General features: G+C 36.8%; 1 protein-coding gene across 3 annotated transcripts in view; it reads left to right on the top strand.

Annotated features, from left to right (window-relative positions):
* Positions 1–21,667, top strand: part of SNX16 (sorting nexin 16) — a 42,619-nt gene that overhangs the window by 7,432 nt on the left and 13,520 nt on the right. For all 3 annotated transcript variants that reach the window (XM_040993968.1, XM_040993960.1, XM_040993952.1), the window contains 3 exons: positions 1,766–1,852; positions 5,517–5,665; positions 16,611–16,680. In XM_040993968.1, the coding sequence (XP_040849902.1) occupies positions 1,766–1,852; positions 5,517–5,665; positions 16,611–16,680 (306 nt within the window). The remainder of the gene's footprint in view (positions 1–1,765; positions 1,853–5,516; positions 5,666–16,610; positions 16,681–21,667) is intronic.

Raw genomic sequence — 21,667 nt, forward strand, 5'->3', positions numbered from 1 at the left:
CTGCAGACTTTATAAAGAGCATCCAAATTAATCTTGTTTCCCCAGCCTTATATATTACAAAGACAAAGTATGAGAATGGGGAAATAGGAACCCGTGTTGTGTAGTGAGGAAAGCCACCACCCACGTATGCCTGTGTTCCTTATGGGTCCCAACTGCCCCAGCTCCTTGCTACTGCCCTGGGAAAAGCAACAGAAGATGATCCAAGTGTCCTGGTCTGCACCGCCTATGGTGGAGACACATGAAGTTCTTGGCTTCAGTGAGGCCCTGTGCTAACCATTGCAGGCATCTGGGGAGTGCAGCACATAGAAGAGCCCTCTGTCGCCCTCCTGTCCTCCATCCTTCTCTACCTCGCCCCTGCCTCTCCATCTGTCTCAGTAACTTTATTGTGGTTTTCTTTTGTTTATTTCTTTCCCCACAATACCAATTTACATATATAGGGGATTATTCTTTCCCCTCACTGTCTCCCCTCCCTGTATCTCCTATTATTTGTCCCCAAAGTTATTGCAGTAGTTTAGTCATTCATTTCACTGTTGCAGGATTAACATTCTGAAATAGAAATGTCTCATGACATGACAGGTATAAGGAAAGAGATAAAAATAAAAGTAATGTAACATAAAACTAATTAAAAATAGTAGTGAGAATTGTATTATTCAAGAGTGAAGATGCATACTGTATACATTCATTATTTCCCAGTATGCTAATTTCCCTCATAGTTTATGGTTTGTGTGTATATGTGTGTGTGTTCTGGGTATTAATTGTCACATATCAGAGAGAACATACAATATTTGTGTTTGAGGACTGGCTGATTTCATCAAGCATAACAATTTCCAGTCAGGTCCATTTTGTTGCAAACAGCAAGATTTCGTTCTTTTTTATGGCTGAGTAGTATTCTGTAGGAAAAAAAAAGCATACCATAGTTTCATTATCAAAGTAAATAATCTTGTTTAAAAGATTTGGAGATAATCTCGTTCCCTATGCATATATGTTCTACACATGCCTGTCTCTTGCTGCAAAGCTAGCAGTTGTTGTATGCATTTGGCCCAGCACGCGGGACTCTCATCCCTGGTGTTGGAATGCCCGGTTAGGGTCCTGACTGCTCCAACTGCAGCTTGCTACTAGTGTGTTCCTTGGGAGGAAGCAGATGACGGCGCAGGGATACAGGTCAATGTCTCCCTTCCCTCTCCTCCCTTACAAGTAATGCATTTTTAAAGAGAATTTTCTACTTTCAGTAAATGCAAAATATTAGAGATTCTGTCATGGGGTGAGTTTTAAAATGGTACCTTCTAAAATAGAATCTAATTTTTCTTACTATGTGTTTTTAAATATGTTGACTTGCTTCAATTGGTGCCTATTAATAACCTACATAATTCCACGTAATTACGAAAATTAAAATTTTATCTGATGTATAGGTTTTCTTTGTATTTCACCTTTGATTAAAACATGAGCCTATTTGAAAACTTTCCTCAATAGTTACTAAATTTAAAAATGAAATTCTATGGAATAAATGTAGCTTTTTCATAGCTTCTTCACACAGAATTTTTTTGTAATTTCAGAAATTGTTGGTATAAAATACTTTTTTCTTAGCTAATGATTGCTTTATTAAGTTTGTCAAGTGGATGTTAAGAAAAAATCCTGGCTTGGTGCTTGCATTATGTGTACCTGTGGCGATGTCCTTGATTGCTGCTGTTTGTTACATAATGATTTCTGTAGTCTGGCTTATCAGTATTCATTCTTAAAAATATTTCACCTTTTTTTGACTCAACAGGTGTATAAAATACTAGTAAAGAAAACTGCAGAAGAAAGCTGGGTGGTTTTCAGAAGATACACTGACTTCTCGAGGCTGAATGACAAAGTGAGTGCTTTAATAAATATCAGACTTACTTTTCAGCTTTGTCTTATTGTGTATTCTGCAACATTTTTTGTTGTATTTGAATTTTTTCTGAACATTTTGCTTATTTGACTTGGAGTAATTAAGAATATGGAATAATGTCACTTTAACTCTTTTAGAGTATTAAACAATTCCATTTTTGGTGTACTGTATTTCTCATCTTTATACATTAACTTTTATTTTTATGAATAAACATTTTAGTGTGAAAGTAGAGAATTAAAGTTGCTAATAGAAATATAAGTGATTATGTTATGAGCATTAAAAAAAAAAGCTGTTCATATAAATTCCCTTAACTTGTGTGACTACTTAAAAATGAACAAGATCTTAGCATTTCCATTTCTGTGGAACGTAACCAAAGACCATCGTGGTGTGGTGAGTTAAGCCACTACTTACAACGTTGGCATCCCATGTCGTAGTACCAGTACGTGTCCTTACAGAAGACGGAAAGAGAGATCTGAGTGCTCCCAGGAAGGAAGCAGAAGATGATCCAGGTGTTTGGGCCTCTGCCAGCTCGTGGGAGAACCAGGATTGGCTTCCTGGCCTGGCCCAACCATGGCTGTTTTGGCTATCTAATGAGTGAACCAGATGATGGGAGATCTCAGTCAGTCTCTCTCATCAGATGATGGAAGATCTCATTCAATCTCTCCATCTTACCTACCTCTCTGTCTTTATATTGCTCGATTGCTTTGCAACCAAGCTATTGGCGTGGTTGAATTCCTAATCTGGAGTACCTAGGGAAGAATCGGTTTCCAAGCTTATTCAGATTGTGGGCATAATTTAGTTCCTTGAAATAAGAGAACCAAGATCACGGTTTCCTAACTGTCAACCCAAGATTGCTTTTACTGCATGCAGACCTCTCTGCTCCTTATATACAGATCCCCATCAGCCAGAATCACTGTAAAGTACTCATGTGATAAGATTAGGCTCCCCAGACAATTCCCTTGTCTTAGCATGGGACTAGGAACCTTAGTTGTAGCTGCAACATTCCTTTTTCCTTTTAACATAACAAGATCACAAAAGACAGTACCAGAGTCAAAGGTAATAGAATCTTTGAAATTCTACCTACTGCACGTGTGCATCAAAGAAAATAATGGTAAACCCCAAGAACTCTTAAAAACCAATAAACTCAGAAGTTAAAAACAACAAATGATGTGAATAGGGTAATTCTTGGAAAATGTGTAAAACACAAATGAACCTGAAAAACATTTAATATCCAAAATACTCTTAGAAAGTTAAGAAACATTTTTTTTCACCTGTCAAGTTGGCAGACATTTACATGGTATATCCTGGTGTTTATAAATATAAGTCTTCTCATAGGAAACCATAAAATTTAACATTATTTTGACACAGTAATCCTACTTCTATGTCAGCAGTCACAAATCAGAGGCTTAGTTGTAATGATATTTATCATAATGTTTTATTTATTGTTACTGGGTTCCTTAATTTTAACAATGAAAAATTTGGAAACAGCCTAAATTTCTAAATAAGAGGAATCGCCTAAGTGATTACAGTTCAACTAGAGAATGAAGAGCAGAGCTTCAAGGAAATCACATAGAGCAGGTGGGAGGTGGTTACCATGTTGGACCATTTCTCCAGAAATAGCTGCTTTATGATGCTTCTGAGAGGTCACATGACCTTAGAACATCCAGAAGTTACTCCCCAGTTTTGTCACATGATTAATAAAAGACCACAAGTCCTGTTCTGTCCCATTGGCAACCTTCCCTTTTATCCTTCCTAGATCTACGTAAGTACACTGTTTGGAAGCCCATTTATGTGGTTTTACAGTGTTAATGATAGTTTGTCTTTCTCACCACCATATGTATATGAAACATTAAAATGCAGTCTTCTGGACTGTTATTGAATTCCTCAAAAAAATTCGAGGGTACAAAGCAAATTGCAGAATTTTAAGCTATCTTATCCTTTATTTTAAGTTGTGATTAACATGCTTTAGTACAATGTATTATGTAATATATTATTGCAGCACGTAATCGGAAAATAGCAAATGTAAAATGCTGCAGAATCTGAAACTGTCTGATTAGTGATAGAACACTAACCAGTGGAAAATCCCATACAGCATCCAGTATACTGCGTTATAGTTGCACAGAAACACACTAAAAACACCATGCAAAATTACCATCAAGCAATATACATAAGGTGAATTTCATGTTTAGATTTGAGCCTTATTCTCAAAATTTCTCATTATATATATAATAGGTTCTCTTTGAGAACACATATTATGAAAAAATTATTTTCAAACTTTCACCAAAATAAATAATTTTTTAAACCTGCGTTTTTCACTAACTTTTTGAAGAATGTACCCTTACATCTGCAGACATTGCAAAATCCATAACACTCCTTGAAGCCAAAAATTTCCAGTAAAGGATGCTGAAAATGATACTTCTAGCGGCTCTCTTTGTGGCATAGTCTCCACGCATGACAACAGCATGCCATTGGATGCTGGTTTGAACCCACTTCCATGCTCCACTTCCAATCCAGCTCCCTGCTAATGTGCTTGGGAAAGCAGTGGAAGATGGCCCAAGTGCTTGGGCCCCTGCACCTACATGGGAGACCCAAGAGAAGCTCCTGGCTTCTGGCTTCTGCCTGGCCAAGCCCCCTGGCTGTTGCAGTCATTTGGAGAGTGAAGCAGCAAATGGAAAGGTCTCTTGTGTGTTTCCTCCTGTCTCTGCCTTTCAAATAAATTTTTTTTAAAGTTTTTAAAAAGACAGAAAGTGTTGTTTCTAGTATACCTATATATGAATTTTATTTACTTTGAGCATCAGGAAAATACTAGATACTTAAGTGAAATTTTATGTTTTATATAAAAATTCAATGGTTTTCTTTATCAGTTTAACTTCACAAAATTTTGGTTTGGAGCTGTTTAATCCTCGGACAACTCAGATCTCAGCTGCCAATTCTTAGGGACTTCTTAAATGTTTTTGAAGAAAGAAGTTAGTAATAGTTTGATTTAAATCCAGCAAATATGCTGGGTAATCTAAATTGGGCACTTGAAATTAGCAAGTGTCTCTGACCATTGACCACAGAAAAATCCCTTGAATCCTCAGAAGATGGATTCCAAAAACTTTAGCGGATGTGTGAAACTGCAGGTAGTACAGACCCTCTATAGACTTATCTGTCATGAAAGTTGTTTTTTAAAATTAGGAACACTAAGAACTTAACGATTAAACAAAATGTGAGTTTTAGCAATATGCTGTGCTAAAAATTCTATGAATGTGTTCTGTCTTTCCCATATTGCACTGTTCTCAGCGATTGTGATGATGTGAGATAATGCCTGCTGGAAGCAAAGATGAAGTTGGATGAATAATGTAGGCATTGTTACTTAGGACACTGTATAAGCATTGTGATACCTTTACAAATAAGTATGAATTTTGCAAATTACAACCACAGTGAAATGCTACTGCACATTCACTTTAATGGTTAACACTAAAATATTGAAGATGCCAAGTTTTGGCCAGGATACACAGCACCTAAAACTCTTTTATACAACTGACAGAAATCAAGAACTAAAATGGAGATACAAAGGCTTAGTGATTTCACATAATCAACTGGATAGTTTTGTAAAGGTCATGTAAATTGTGTTAAACATTGCATTTTCTCTTTTCTCTTCCAGTTAAAAGAAATGTTTCCAGGCTTTCGGTTAGCACTTCCACCAAAGCGCTGGTTTAAGAATAACTACAGTGCTGACTTTTTAGAAGATAGACAATTAGGATTACAAGCATTTCTTCAAAATTTAGTAGCTCACAAGGACATTGCTAACTGGTATGTAATAAATAAGTGGTAATGAAAACCTTCCAAAAACCGCCTTAATTTAAAGAATAAATCTAGGACTACAGTTATTAAAACACAAATGTATACAGTAAATGCATAATAATTTTTCCTCTTTAGTAAAGCATAACAAGGAATTTCCTTTCTGTAAAGGCTTTATTTGGTGTTTCACTTTTATCAAAATTTTTAAAATCAGTGAAGTGAAAATTCAGTGTTCTGTATGCTTGAACCATTCAATGATAAAGTAATTTAGAATTTAGTTTTTGGTAATTATATAAACAAGTAGTGGATTTCTCATATTTGCTAATATTATCTATGTTTATCCAGAGTGAAGCGAAAATATGATTTGAAGTTGGGCCAGTCATAAAAATGCTTAATGCCATTAAAAAGAGAGGGAAAGAGTGTATACATGGGTATCTTGCATCTGAAAATATCAGAAATTGCTTAGTGATTGACTATATCCTTTTATCAGATAAACTAGAACTCTTAAGACAAGAGGTAACATTTTTACAGCAGTGATAGCATATTGTGTAGATTATTATTTGCTATACTCATTTTTAGCAGTTTTTCATGTAAGTCTGAAAAATAGTTAAGGCCATTTTATATCACTTTTCTGCACTATTTTTCAGCCTTTGTGTATGTCATCTTGTGTTACATTTCAGACACACATTGTATATGTTTGTGTTTGTTTTGTGCTGCCCAAGGTTGATGGCTTCTAAGGATTCCTACCTATTTCCCCACATTTTCTTCAAGTCAACTCCCTTTTCCTTACTCCAGATTCATATAAGCAGCTATCTTCTTAATATTCTGCTCTGGTATCTCAAGGCTACCTCAAATCCAAAATGAATGCATGGTCTCCAGACTTCCAGCATTTTCAGCAGCAGCAAGCTTACAAAACTTACAGGGTGTCCTGGCATACCCCTAACCACCTTATCCCTTCCTTTATGTTCTAAGTAGCACTTGTCTATGTTTCTCCATCCATGCCATCATTGCCCTAATCCAAGCTATGATTGCTTCTCTCATGTTGGTCTTCCTCGTCCTCTTACATCTCTGCAGGCTATTACAGCCGCAGAGATCTTTGTGATGCCATGACATTAAGTCATTGTGATCCCTGCTTACCTGCCAGTCTTTCCCAGCTAAGATTTATTATTCCTTTCTACCCTTGTTCTCTGTGTATATTTGCAGTATTGGTCATCATAATTTTCCATAATTGCCCTGATCCTGTATCCTTGAGAAACTTGAGGTATGCTATTCCTGCGAAGGCAACATTTCAGCATTTCACACTGTTATCCCACCCAGCCATGACCTACAGAAATTTACAAAATCTTCTTTCAATGTAAACATTACTTAGGTAACTGTCTTTCTCTACTGACTCCTCACCTACAACCACTAAAGACTAAGTCAGTTCTTTTCTCACAATGTCTGGCTAGCTCTTCATAATGAATCAAACATCTGCACTTTTAAGATGGTATTGTCTGTGTTCTAGTCTTAAAAGAATTGAGAAAATAATCACATCATTATTAGCAGAAGTCACTTCTTTCATGGAATTCTAAATAAAAAAGGACTGGTTGATACTTTATTTTCATAACACTACAGTTTATAATTATTTCTGTGATTATTTGATTGTTTTCCTCCATAGCAATAGTTCATGTGACTGCTTTTTCACTGTTCGGTGCTTAATGCAGTGCCAGCAGTCATTCTTCAAGAAGCACTTCGAATGAATGACAAAAGTATTGATAGTCACTGTTGCACTCTGTATTAGAAAAACCAATCAAATAATACGGACTTACCAGTTGTTGTTCCAGGAAGTGAGAATTTAGATACTACCTGCTTTCCTGTATTTTTTTACATCATGCAGAATAAAAAATGTTAATTCAGACACAGAAAGCAGGAATAAAAAGTCAACAAAGCTAAAGTCACAAAGACAGCCTTTGATGAAAATGTATTTTGTACTCTATCATAAAAGAAAACTTTGCAATGAAGAAGTCAACATCCTATCTCCTTTCTCATGTACCATATATGGTAAACCTTTATGTCTTCATGCTTAAATAGTAATGCTAAATTTAAATCAAATTTATTATATAAATGAATATGTTCTATTTTATCTTATGAAGTACTGAATAATATAAAACATGTTAACTTATGATTTCATAGTTTTTCAATAAAGTGTATCTTCACAGAAATATGTATAGCTCTTGTTTTTTAATCACTGATAACATCTTAGTTTTTAGTGTATATGTTGCTAGGGATATTGAAAATCCAATCATTTTTTCTTAAAGATTTATTTTATTGGAAAGGCATGTTTACAGAGAGAAGGAAAGACAGACAGAAAGATCTTCTATCTACTGGTTCACTGCCCAAGTGGCCTCAATGGCCGAAGCTGAGCCAATCTGAAGCCAGGAGCCTCCCCCAGGTCTCCCATGTGGGTGAAGGGTCCCAAGGCTTTGGGCCATCCTCCACTGCTTTCCCAGGCCATAAATAGAGAGCTGGATAGGAAGAGAAGTAGCTGGTCCATGAACAGGTGTCCATGTGGGATCCTGGTGCATGCAAGGCCAGGATTTACTTCCTGAGCCATCGCTCTAGGCCTGATCCAGCTATTTCTGAAACGTGCCTCAGAACAGTGGTAGTAGTGAGATTCAATTTATATTTAAGGAAAAGAAAAGTCTCCTGGTGAAATAAGTTGGGCAATATACATTTTATATTCTTTAAGTAGTAAATAAAGGTTGTAAAAAAGTTGGCATGAAAGAATCTCATGTATATCATGTGCGTTTATCCCTACCTTTGTTGTATCATAGTATTAGTCATTAAGTGAACAGAATAAGATAGCATAAATTCAACTCACGGTAGGTTGCTTACACATTGATTATTGAATGAAGAGCACTCACTACCTTTTCATGGGTGATAATTTGTGTTTTTTATTTTATAATGTAAAAATTTTCTTTTTTTTCCCTCTATTTTATGGTACAATTTCATAGGCTCTGGGATTTCCCCTACCCCCTCTCTATAATCCCCCCAACTTATTTCCCTCATATTATGACAATAGTATAGTACTTCATAAGCAGTCATAAGTCCATCATTCAGTTAGTAAAAAGTTTCTTAATAAATAGTTTAAACCATGAGTGTAGGAGGAGATGAAGGGTTATTTGTCTATATCTTAAGTGTTTTCCCCGTATCGTGCTAAGAAGGGTCTAAAAGAGCAAACATATACTCTTGTCTTAAAATTCATTTAGGGAAATTAGGCTTTTGTTTCTGAACTATAAGGGACTTTATCAATTGCTGCTATATAACATAGATGATAGAACTATGAGAAACTCAGAATAGCAGTGCTAGTTGCAATAATCGCATAAAATATTGGAAGTAGTAAGTGGGATTTGAAGGTCTAGAAGCATAGTTTGAGATTGTAGACAGAAAGGTGAATATAGTTCAGATACAAATAATTAGAAGATAAGTACAAAGACTAAGACTCTTACCCAATAGCTGTTTGCAAGTTGATGATCAGCTCACTAAAATTATTGTAATATTTTGCTGCTCTTTCTTGGGGTTATGTCTTCTCGTGCCTTCGTATGATTTCTTCTAGAAAAATAGATGTCTAATTCTTAATGTACCAAGCACTATGCTGAATCATTGTACTACGATTTTTACTTCTGTACTACATAGCTAGGATTTACCATCTCAACAGTCCAAATTCTGACAGTAGTTGGCTTATTATATGCCTCAGTAACAGAAAGCTTAGTGGTATCTGAAATGTAGACGAGTAGATGAGGATTGTGTCACTGCTTACAATTACCTAGACAACCCCTCTGCCTGAAAAAGAGGAAAAACGATAGCTCAGCTCTTCTTTCTAAAAATGTAAAACTTCTCTTAAGAATCGCTACCTAAAATATCAATTCATTGTGCAGTATTTGCTTGAGATGCCCATTAGCATCCTGTTCCACTGCAGTGACAGTATACAGTTAAGTTGCTTTATATCAACACTTAACAAATTAGTATTATTTCTTAATTGTTTCTTTCACTTTCCCTTCTGGTGTCCTTAGCACTTCTTAACACAGGTATTTGTTTACCTGCGTGTTGGCTGAGAGCTTTTAACATACAACTTCTACTGTGATAGAGCAGTGGAAGAAAGCAAGAACAAAGTATATTAAGGATTGTTAGTTTGAATGTTTAGAGAGCATAATGTTTTCAGATACATATTGGAAATATAAACTTGAAAACAAATTTTTTTGATTAAAATAATATACTGGAGATTTTGCTTATTCAGTGCATACCTAGGACTGCACAGAGATGAATTTGGTGCAGATCATGCTTTCCGAAGCAATTGTATCTGAACACATACCTCCCTGACATGGTGATCAGTGGAGTCAGATCCCTTTGAAACGTGAGAAAGAGAACTTTGGACTGGGAAGGTTGGAGAAGGCTTTCCGAAGGTTGAAGTTTGAAGAATGGACTTTAAATAGTTCTTGTGGGTCAAGGCTTTTGGCATGATAATTACAAGTTCAGTTACTTTTGGGGATACCCACATCCCACATCCTAGTCCCCAGTTAGAACATGACTGTACTCCTGATCCAACCTAGCTGTCAGGCAAAAGTAAAGGCTCAAACGCTCGGATCCCTGCTAGCCAGGTGGAGACCCACATGGAGTCCCTTGCTTCAGACTGTTTATTGAAGGTATTTTGAAATGAGCTCTCTGTGTCTGTCTGCCAAAATATGAATTGGCAATATTTAGACCAGGAAAGGGAAGATGGAAAAGAACTTTCTTGAAGAAAGGAATACCTTAAATCAGAAGTAGCAGTGTATACATTCAGTACCAGGAACGCTTTGTCAAGGTGAAAGACATGTAAAAATAGTCTTACATAATCTGTCATAGTTAAAATAGACCTGTTTATTAGATGTTGTTTTTAAAGAGAGGATGTTTACTTATTTTTTTTTAATGTATGTATTTTCATCGGAAAGCCAGATTTCCGGAGAGAAGAGAGAAAAAAAGATCTTGCATCTGTTAGTTCACTCCGTCAGTGGCCACAATAGCTGGAGTTGAGTCGATCCGAAGCCAGAAGCCAGGAGCTTCTTTGAGGTTTCCCTCGTGGGCACAGGGTCCCAAAGCTTTGGGATGTCCTCTATAGCCTTCCCAAGTCACAAGCAGGGAGCTGGAAGGGAAGTAGAGCAGCTGGGACATGAACCAGCGCCCATACGGGATCCCAGCGCATGCAAGACAAGGACTCCAGCCACCAGGCTACCACACTGGGCCCAGATGTTGTTTCTCTGTATTGAGAATTGTTCTACATATATCCTATTCACCACTTTTTTCTAATTCTTGACTTTTTAAAGATTTATTTATTAATTTAAAAGAGTTACTCAGAAGGAGAGTTCCGAGATGACTTCAACATCTGGGACTGGACAAGGCCAACGGCAGGAGCCAGACGTTTCATTGGGGTCTCCGAGGTGAATGATAGGGGCCCAGAATTGAGACATTTTCTACAGCATTCCCAGTCCATTAGCAGAGAAATGGATGGGAAATGGAACTTGTGTCCATGTGGGATGCCTTTTTAATTCTTTGACACAGAGTATTTAAAGTTATACAGTTTTTCATCTCATTACCATTCCTCCAAAAGGGCTTCCATAAGAAAATTTTAAGTTCTACATTTGTTACAAAGTTCAGGTAGATGTGGACTAACCATACTTCATGGTTTTTTTTTTTGGGGGGGGGGGGGAGTAATATCCAGCATTTACATGAGGGAACAATTGAAAGAAATGATAGCATTTACCCTTTAAAAAGAAAAGGTACTTGGAGGATATGATAGCCCTCTTCACATATTTCAAAGATTATAGTGGAATAAAGAATTAATCAGATAGGTTTGCTTTAAAGTTGTGCTCCTCCAGCTGTGCAGAGCCAAGGAATTGTCTGGGGATCTTGTTAACACTGACCCTGATTCAGCAGGTCAGAGCTGAAGATAATGCATTCCTAACAGATTTCTAAGTGATGTTGATGCTGCCGGCCAAGGGACCTCATTTGGAATAGCAAGGCTCACACGTAGAATTCAGAATAATAGTTACATGAAGGTGCCCAGGAAAGAGTTGGTTATCATTTCAGGTTGTCCTCTATAAAAATCCTAAAAGTGGGTTTCTCTTTCCATTAGTATTTCAGAGGATAGATGGCTATCCAGTAGTTTTGAAGAGAGAACTATTAAATGGAATAAATTTGATTAAAGGACAACTTTCAGGATTCTTCTAGTTATAAAAATTTAATACAATGCTTTTTAAACAAGAATACTTAAAGATAGCTATTTAGGACATGAACTGTCTTCTTGCAGGAAATTTTCTACCTATCCCTAAATTGTTTTGATATTTAAAGGTATTGTCAAGAACAGTTTAGCTAATACTTTTACAAAATGAGAGGAAATTTGTTTTTATGCAGTAGCTCATAAAAACTTACATTAAGAGTCTGTGCAGCTGCTAAGACTGGTTCAATAGCTTTGCCACAGAATTTCGTTCTGGTAAGAGCTAAATTATCACCAGTAGCCAAATATTTCCTATTTAGATGCATGCACATTCTTACCTAATGAAATTGGATCACCGAGACCTTATGTAAAGCTTAGTTTTCCGTGCTTAATAGCAAAATAATTGTAGGCAAATTGCTTAACTGATTTTAATCAGTGTTCTCATTTGGAAAATAAGGTATTGGCCTCCATGGTCTCTCAGACCATTGCGAGTTCTCTCTCCTTGCAAAATTTCTTATGTCCTTTTTTTGTTGTTGTCTAAGCTGCTTTATAAATCGAAGTCATAGAATCGCTGTGATTTTGAATCTTCCTTACTGCTGTCCTGATACTGCTTTCTTGTTAAAGGAGTGTGTTAAAAACTAAATGCCATCTCAAACTTGCTGGTTTTACTATCATTTTATCTAAATCACTGGATAAAAACTTGCTCTAAATATTCCTAAATAGTGTAGGTTGTTTTATAAATGATTTTCTAGTTGCATAATTCTTACAAATAAATACATTAGTAGGTTAAATACCTATTTTGTGCTATGCTCATTGGTTAAGATATGGTCTGCATGTCTACCTTTTGGGGGGAAGGAATACTGGTTAAGCAGACAATACTAACAATAGAGCAGATAAGTCCCAGGATTTCCAAGTACTGTGATAATGCGTAACGAACCCTATAGAAAATAGAGAAAAGAAATTTAGTCAAAGATGACAGGCCGGGACATGAAAGAGAAGTAAAGGTTAACTAGAGGTAGGAAAGGTGGGCCAAGGAGAACAGCAGCAAACATGAATAAAGGCATGCAAGCATGGAACAGCACAGTAGGCTCGAGCACACACTGTTGTTAATGTGTCAAATAAAGGAAATTAAGACTTCAGTGTAAGCAGGTGCTTTGTGCACCATGAAGAGCTGGGCTTTGTTCTTTCTTGCTAGGAGAGCCGTGGATAGACTCTTGAAGTATTCTGTATTAGACGGAATGAAACTGCAGGGTACTGTGAGTGTGCTGCGTGAGAAATGCCTCCGGTCTCCAGCTGTCAGACTTTCCCATCCACCACAGGAACCTAGCATGAACCCGTTAGCCTCACACCTGTCCAGCCCATCTCACAACACCGGAACCTCTCCATTTTTGTTTTTCATTATTTTATCTAATGGAGGACACCAATGAGAAATATAAACTGGCATACTATTTATATCTGAATCCCTCAGTAATGTTTTCACGCAATGATTTATTTATTTGTGTGTGTGTGTGCGCCCAGTTTGGCTTTGACAGAATTGGTATCTGGTGTTTCTATAGCCTTTTTTTTGTCTTAGTTCTAGATTGTCTTTTTAATGAGTTACATGCAAGTTTTATTCCAGAGTGCTTTGCTTCCTTTTAAACTATGAATTTGAAAGTAGATTTTTGGCACAATGGTGAAGACATTGTACTGGGACACTGACTTCCTCTGTCAGAGCGCCTGAGTTCACGCTTGTTCCCAGCTTCCTATTGAAGCAGAAAGAGGTGCTTCAGGCTTGGCTTAGCTGTGGTAGCATTTGAAGAGTGAGCCAGATGGGAGATAACTCTCCATTTTTTTTTTTTATTCTTACTCTCCCTACCACCAGTAAATTCAGTAAAAATTTATATTTATGTGTGTGTGCATAAATATATCAACTATATTTCAAAAAGTTTATGAAGTTTAAACAGATATAAAAGGAGTCAGGAAGGTAACTATAAGCATTTAGTAAAGGCTCACTAGATGAAATGAAAAGCAGAGTTTGAAAATGCGTTAGAACTCTTCAGAACACTGTTTCAGGAGAATCAAAAATGAAGTCCTAGTGCAGATTTCCTGTGATGGTAAAACAGTGCTGAGGAGACCATCTGTGGTCTCCTTAGAGTGAGGCAATGTAAGTCAACAACTAATCCCACTTTTTATTATTTATTTGAGAAGCAGCAAGACAGCGCTATCATCTACCAGCTTAATCCCCAACAGATGGGGGAACCACAGTCAGGGGCTGGGAACTCAATGCAGGCTGCTTCCGTGAGTGGCAGAAACCCAGTTAATGGAGCCATCATTTGCTACACACTGGGGTCTGTTTCAGCAGGCGGCTGAAATCAAGAGTTGGCATTGGGAGTGAAGCCTGGCATTCATACATAGAATGTGGCAATGCAAACTTTAGGTGTCTTAATTGCTAAGCCAAAAACCCACTCCCATGATCCCAATTTTAATGTGGAATTATTTTCCCGTACATACTCTAAAAACACCCTTTAGATGATACAAGAAATTGACTAGCTTATTTTCTTTTAGTTCTAGATAGTTTGACTTTCTCTTAGGTTTCTCTGCTTGACCTTTTTCTTACTTAATCATGTGCACAGTCAAGTGGAACAAATCTGTCAGTGAACAACTAAAATGTTTTAAAAAGTAAACAGAGGGCCTGGCATGGTAACCTAGCAGCTAAAATCCTCACCTTGCATGTACTAGGATCCCATGTGGATACGGGTTCTAATCCTGACGGCCCCACTTCCCATCCAGCTGCATGGCTGTGGCCTGGGAAAACAGTTGAGGACAGCCTGAGGCCTTGGAACACTACACCCATATGAGTGACCTGGAAGAAGCTCCTGGCTTCCGATTGGCTCAGCTCCAGCTGTTGCAGCCACTTGGGGAGCAAATAAACAGACAGAAGATCTTCTCTTTCTCTCCTCCTCTGTGTATATCTGGCTTTCCAATAACAATAAAATAAATCTTTTTTTTAAGTAGACAGAGCTCTGGCAGACATATAAAGTCAGTAAATACTGAGTCTGAATCAGACGCTCTCAAGCAGGAATACGAGCTCCCTTTCCTAGGGGGAGAAGGCGAATCACAATTTGTGAGGAGAAAGAAATTATTTTCTCAACACTGCCGTTTAGCAGATTGCTGTGTGTCCTCTACTGGTGTAGGAACTGATGATGCCTGGTCCTCCACCTTCTGAAGAGGAAGTGTGATGAGCCTTTGCAGAAGTGCTTTGTAATATCTAATTTCACTTAAGCATTCTAGTGAACCATAGAGCGTAAAGATTTTGAAAGAACTAGAATAGCATTCCGGAAAGATTCCTTCAGCTGGATACATGTGGGCATCATTGTTAATCTTGACCATCTTTCCATTGGGAACTAAAGGTTCAAAAAGGGAATATCTCCCTGTGTGTGCCTTTACTCACTTTTCCTAACAGCAGCTGTCCAATAAATACATTAACCTGTGTGTATTAAGGTGTTATTGAAATATAAGGAAATCTGAATATAAGCCCATAAGGAAATAATTTGTCACCTTCAACTGTCATATATTGAGAACAGTAATAAGAGCTTGCCATGTGCTTCTTGGAACTTGGGTTTCAGTTGAAACTGTGGTTCTCTCAAGTTCTACCCAAATCTCAGAGGAGTTAATTTTCTTTACTTTGTCCTGCACTCCCCTCAGCCCACTGTGGCTCATTTTTATCTAATAGTAAGCGTTCCATATAAATAATGAATAGGTGAAGTGTCTAATAAGTGAACCAAGAGAATGTGTGGTAGTTCTGTTCTTTGAGCCTTTAAGCAGTTGAAGTACTCTAGAGGCCACACTACGAAATAGGGATATGTACAGGTTGAATGTGTTCAGAGAGAAGTGTCCAGCAGGGAAAAAAGAATCCAAATGAACCTAAACCTAAGATAATAGACTTAAAAAATTAACATTTACATTCAAAAGACAGGTCTAAGGCCCAGCTCTCCCACTGCGCTTACAACAAGTCATTTTACCTCTCTGAACTTTAGTATCATTTGCAAAATGACCATGTATGTGTGTGCATGCAAGATTTTCTCTTAACTTTTTAAGATAATTTTTTAAAAGCAGGTATATTTTGTTATGCATGAGTTGTCCTTGGTACAAAACTGCTTTTTAGCAAGTTGATGGAGTTTTTGGGTGATGGGCATTTTTATTAAAAGGAAATACAGTTATCTAGTATCTTACAATTTCAAAGTGTAGGCATATCTACTATATTATTTTTAAAAATTTGAGATGATCAGGTTTTTTTGGACTGACAGAATGTTTAAGTAAATCAATATGCTAAGCATGATTTCAAAGACACTCTGTTTCATAGTAAATGCTCTTTATTTTAAAAGCATCCACTGAAGAAAAAAATAAGTGACGATTTATTTAAAAGTTTTATTTATTCATAAAAGCATAATGACTTTGTTAAAGTGGTTCAGGTTTATGTTTCTTTAAAATGCAAGGTTAATCTTGTGGTTCATACATAGCAATAAATTTGCAGCCTGTTCATAACATCTTAGAAAATAGCTTTAAATCATTATAATTTCCATAGTTTTGATAATTGGGCTACTTGTGTGAAAACACATAACCACTTAGTTTGACATGTCAGCAAAACCGACTTGTTTAAAACACTTTATAGCTTCAGGGTTACTTTTGCTTTTTGCTCTCTTTTGTAAACTCACTTGTGTCCCAGCTAATTCTTTTTTCTTTGAAAAGCCTTGCAGTGAGAGAATTTCTTTGTCTGGATGACCCCCCAGGTCCATTTGATAGCCTAGAAGAAAGCAGGGTAAGTGCTGTGTTCTGTGTCACATGAAAAGCAACACATGATGTAGTACAGTAACCCCTTTGCTTCTTGACTCAAATAGCAAATGTAAACTACAATTGCAGACTGTGGTAGATTTGCATAGAAAGGTTTTAGGTTTTGAATCAAAGGTTTCTTTCATTGAAAAAAATGACTTAGTTGACTGAAAAAATTTGTGACATATAATTAGGGATGCTTTAAAATTAATCTCTGCATTCTTTATTGCTTACACAAATATAAAATGAGAACTTATTTTTACAATAACCGGTAGAACTATTTGTGTGCTGACGTTAAGTATCAAGGCACCAACAATTAAATTCAAATTTAAAACTTAGCTTTGGAGCTGAAACTGATTGTCTCCTTAGCAGTTCAGTGCTTGTTTGATGCTCCTCAGCTTATGTTAATTGATGTGCTAAGGTGACCTGTTTCTTGAAATAGTAGTCTAGATTTACAGAACAGATGAATAATAATAGGTTAACTAGAGTTTTAGGAAAGCTTTCTTCCAAATATTTATTATGTTTTAATGGAACAGATGGATTTCTAATGTTTTAAACTGAGCTGGGTCAGTTCTTTTGTTATTGAGAATGCCAAAACTTTTTTAAAGCAATTTTTTTGGAGTCAAATTCATATTCATAATATTTACCCACTGGGTATTTGCTAATCTATTGTAAATACAATTTATTAAACTTTAGTGAATGTATAGAGCTATACTGACATCGCCATAATTCAATTTTAGGACATTCCCATGACTCCAAAAACAAAATTCCCATAAGTCATTTTCAGTTACTCTACACTCATAAAAGGCAATAAGTTATCTACTCTTTGCCTTGTCTGAATACTTCTTGTAGAATCATACTGTATGTATGTGCATGTAATTAGTACACAATACTAATCTTTAACATATGCATTTCACATACATAGTTTGCGGTGTATACTAGGTGCCTGCCAGAATTCCTTAAATATGAGCATTATGGAAATTGTGTGTAACGTGTGTTTTCATTTCTCTTGGAGCTATTCTTGTGAAATTTAATAATCTAGCACATGTAGGCTTGCCTTTTTTTTTTTAAGACTAATTAATTTATTTGAAAAGCAGAGTTATAAAGAGAGGGAGACACAGTGGAAGAGATCTTCCATCAGCTGGTTCACTCCCCAAATTGGAGTAATGGGCAGAGCTAGGCCAGTCTGGAGCCAGGAGTCTGGAGCTTCTTCCTGATCTACCACATGGGTAAGGGTCCCAAGGACTAAAGCCATCCTCCACTGCTTTCTCAGGAACTCTACGAAGTAACTAGGCTAGAAGTGGAGCAGCTGGGATTCTACCCCAAACCCATATAGGTGCATCGCCTCAGGCAGCAACTTTATACTCTGTACCACAGCACCAGCCTTCTGTGCTTAACTGTTTAAAGAAATGGCTAAACTGTTTTGAAAGTGGGTTTATCATTTTACATTCCTGCTGGTAATGTACAGAAGTTCCAGTTTTTCCAGGTCCCCATTTGGTATTATCTGGTTTTTGTATATTATAACCATTTTCATGGGTATGTAGTTTTATTATAGTTTTAATTTCCATTTCCTTAATGATTTCCACTAATCCCCGTTTTTTAGTTTTATTTTTTGTAATACGTTTCCATGGGCTCATGGATTTATCTTTCCAAACTCCCAATTCCCCTTTCCCCACTGGTTTCATTATTACAATAGTATAGTCCTTCAGCAACAGTCACAAGTCCATCATTCTTCGATCTAAGTGTATCGTGACATTGTAGGTTTAGACAATGGTAGAAAAACCAGTATCCTATTATGAAAATATTCTTAACAGTTTCATTGCGAGTCCATCTTTTATTCAGACATACTGTGATGGATCTTCTCAGTATGCTAGTCTCCATTGTTATACAGTTCCTGAAGGTGAATGTATGTATATACATGGTTACCTATAGATCTGTTGATCTTGTGTTTTGTGTGAAGGTTACCTAAGAAAGAACATGTGATATTTGTCCTTTTAGGATTGTCTTACTTCACTGAGCAACTGCGACCATTTTGTTGCAAGTGGTAGAATTTCATTCTTTTTAATGGTTGAGTAGAGTTCCATATAGTATGCAGCACAGTTTCATTCTTTCCTGTCTATGAGCCATTTGAATTCGTTCTTTTGAAAAATGCCTGCTCATTTACTTTGCCTATTTCTTCAGAGTTATCTGTTTCACTGTTGAGTTTCTGAAGCTGTTTATAAATCCTGGATATTAGTCCCCTATCAATTGTGCAGTGTGCAAAGATTGCCTCCCATTCTTTGGCTGCTTTTTCACTTTGTTGATCATCTCCTTTGCTGTACAGAAGCTTCTTAATTTCGTGTAATGCCATTTGTATACTTTGGCTTTGACTGCCTATGATTTTGGTGACTTTTCTAAGAAGTTTCCCAATTCCTCTATCTTGGAGAGTACCTCCTATGTTTTCCTCTTATAGTTTGCTGGTTCCTGGGTACGAATTTAGGTCCTTGGCCCATTTAGAGCTACCTAAGACAGGTAGGCTGCTATCTGATTGTCCCATCAGCACGTGTTGAAGAGACCAAAATTTTTCCTTTGTTATTTTCAGTTCTCTAGACAAAGATTAGTTGGCCATACATGTGCGGACTCACTTCTGGGATTTCTGTTCTGTTCCATTGGTCTTTGTTTCTGTACCCCTACCAAACTGTGTTGGTTACCACTGCCTACTAATATGTCTTGAGGTCTGATTGTGATTCCTCCAGCTTGATTTTAATTCTTCAGGATAGCTTTGCCTGTTTATGGTCTCTTGTGTCTTCAGATGAACTTTTGTATCATCTTTTCTGTTTCTAAGAATATTGGGATTTTGATTGTTATCACACTGAATCTATGTATTACTTTCAGTAAAATGGACATTTTGATAATGTGGATCCTACCAATCCAAGAACAAGGTACATTTCTCCAACTTTCAATGTTTTCTTCTATTTTTAATGTTTTCTAATTTTCATCATACAGATCTTGCACATCTTTGTTTAGGTTTATTCTAAGGTAGTTAATATTTTTCTCCATTATTTTAAAGGAAACTGTACTTACAAGTTCCTTCTCAGCCAGGAAATTATTTATGATCAGTCTTTGATTCATGTTCGTTATTTTTGCATCCTGCTACCCTGACAGACTCTTAGGAGTTTCACTAGTCTCCTGATTGAGTTGTGTGGTTCTCCTGTGTTTAGAATCATGTCATCTGCAAACAGAGATAATTTTAATTCCTCATTATCAGTTTTGATTCGTTTAATATTTTTTCTTCCCTAGAACATCTAGTGAGGAGTTCCAATTCTATGTTGGAGAGTTGGTGAAAATGGACATCCTTGTCAAGTTCCATATATTAGTGAAAAGCTTGCAGTCTTTCCCCTGTTTAGTATGATGCTGACATTGGGTTTTTCTTAAATTGCTTTGTTATAGTATGTAGGTGTAGAATGTTCTTTTTAAGCCTGTCTTGTTAAGGGTTTTTAGCATGAAGTGTATTGGATTGTATCAAATGCTTTCTCTACATCTACTGAGATGATCAAATGTTTGTTTTTATTTTGCAGTATGTTAATATGATGCATCACATTTATTGATTTGTGTATGTTGAACTGTCTCTACATGCCAGGGATAAATCCCAACTCTTCTGGATGAATGATCTGATGTACTGCTAGATTTTGTTGCCTGGTATTTTGTTGGATTTTTTCATCTATGGTCAGCAGGGATATCAGTCTGAAGTTCTCTTTTTCTGTTGTGTCTCTATCTTGCTTTCATATTAAGGTGATATTGACATCATAGAAAGAGTTTGGAAGGATTGCTTCTAAACTCTGTCTTGAATAGCTTGTGAAGGATTGGGATAAGTTATTGAAATATTTGGTAGAATTCAGCAGTATGAGCCATCTGGTCCAGAGCTTCTCTTTGTTGGGAGGGATTTAATTACTGATTCAAACTCCAGCCTTATTATAGGTCTATTAAGATTAATTGCCTCATGATTCAATTTGGTAGATTGTATTCAAAATCTATTCATTTCTTCTGGGTCTTCCAATCTGTTGGTGTATACTTGCTTGTAACAACTCCTGATTATACTATGTATGTCCAAGATATCCATTGTTACATTTGCTTTTTCATCTCTGATTCTCTTTGTATCTTCTCCCTCCTTTTTTCTGATCAGTTAGGCAAGTAGGGAATTTGTTTTGTTGACTTTCTCAAAGAACCACGCCTTTGCTTGATCGCATATATTGTTTTGGTCTCTATTTGGTGTATTTTCTCCCCTATCATAATTACTTTATTATTTCTGCTAATCTTGGGACTGCTTGCTGTTTTTCTAGCTCCTTCAGATATATGACTAAACCTTTTATTTGGTACGTTCCTAATTTCTTGACATAAGCATTGATTGAAATGAATTTTCTTCTTAACCCTGCCTTGATTGTGTACCATAAGTTTGATACATTGTGTTGATGCCTTCATTCATTAAAAGCAATTTTTTTATTTCATCTTTCATTTCTTCTATACCCATTGTTCATTCAGCAGCATGTTGCTATGCCAGGTGTTTGCATATATTCTGGGGTATCTTGACTTGGGGGTCTCCAGTTTCAATCCATGGTAGTCTGAAAAGATGCATGGTATGATTTGTTTTTAAGATTTATTTTATTTTTATTGGAAAGTTAGGTGTACAGAGAGGAAGATCTTCTGTCCGATGATTCACTCCCCAAGTGACCTCAACAACCAGAGTCACGCCAATCCGAAGCCAGGAGCTCTTCCAGGTCTCCCACACAGGTGCAGGGTCCCAAGGCTTTGGGCTGTCTTCAACTGCTTTCCCAGGCCACAGGCAGGGAGCTGGATGGGAAGCGAGGCTGCCGGGATTAGAACCGGCAGCCAGATGAGATCCTGGCTTGTGCAAGGCAAGGACTTAAGCCGCTGGGCTACTGCACCAGGCCCCCATTAATTTTGTGTGAGAGTGTGTGTGTAGCAAGGTGAATTTGGTG

This window comes from Ochotona curzoniae, unplaced genomic scaffold (assembly GCF_017591425.1).
Source record: "Ochotona curzoniae isolate NIBS_2020 unplaced genomic scaffold, NIBS_Ocur_1.0 contig_1071, whole genome shotgun sequence".
Taxonomy (NCBI): Eukaryota; Metazoa; Chordata; class Mammalia; order Lagomorpha; family Ochotonidae; genus Ochotona; species Ochotona curzoniae.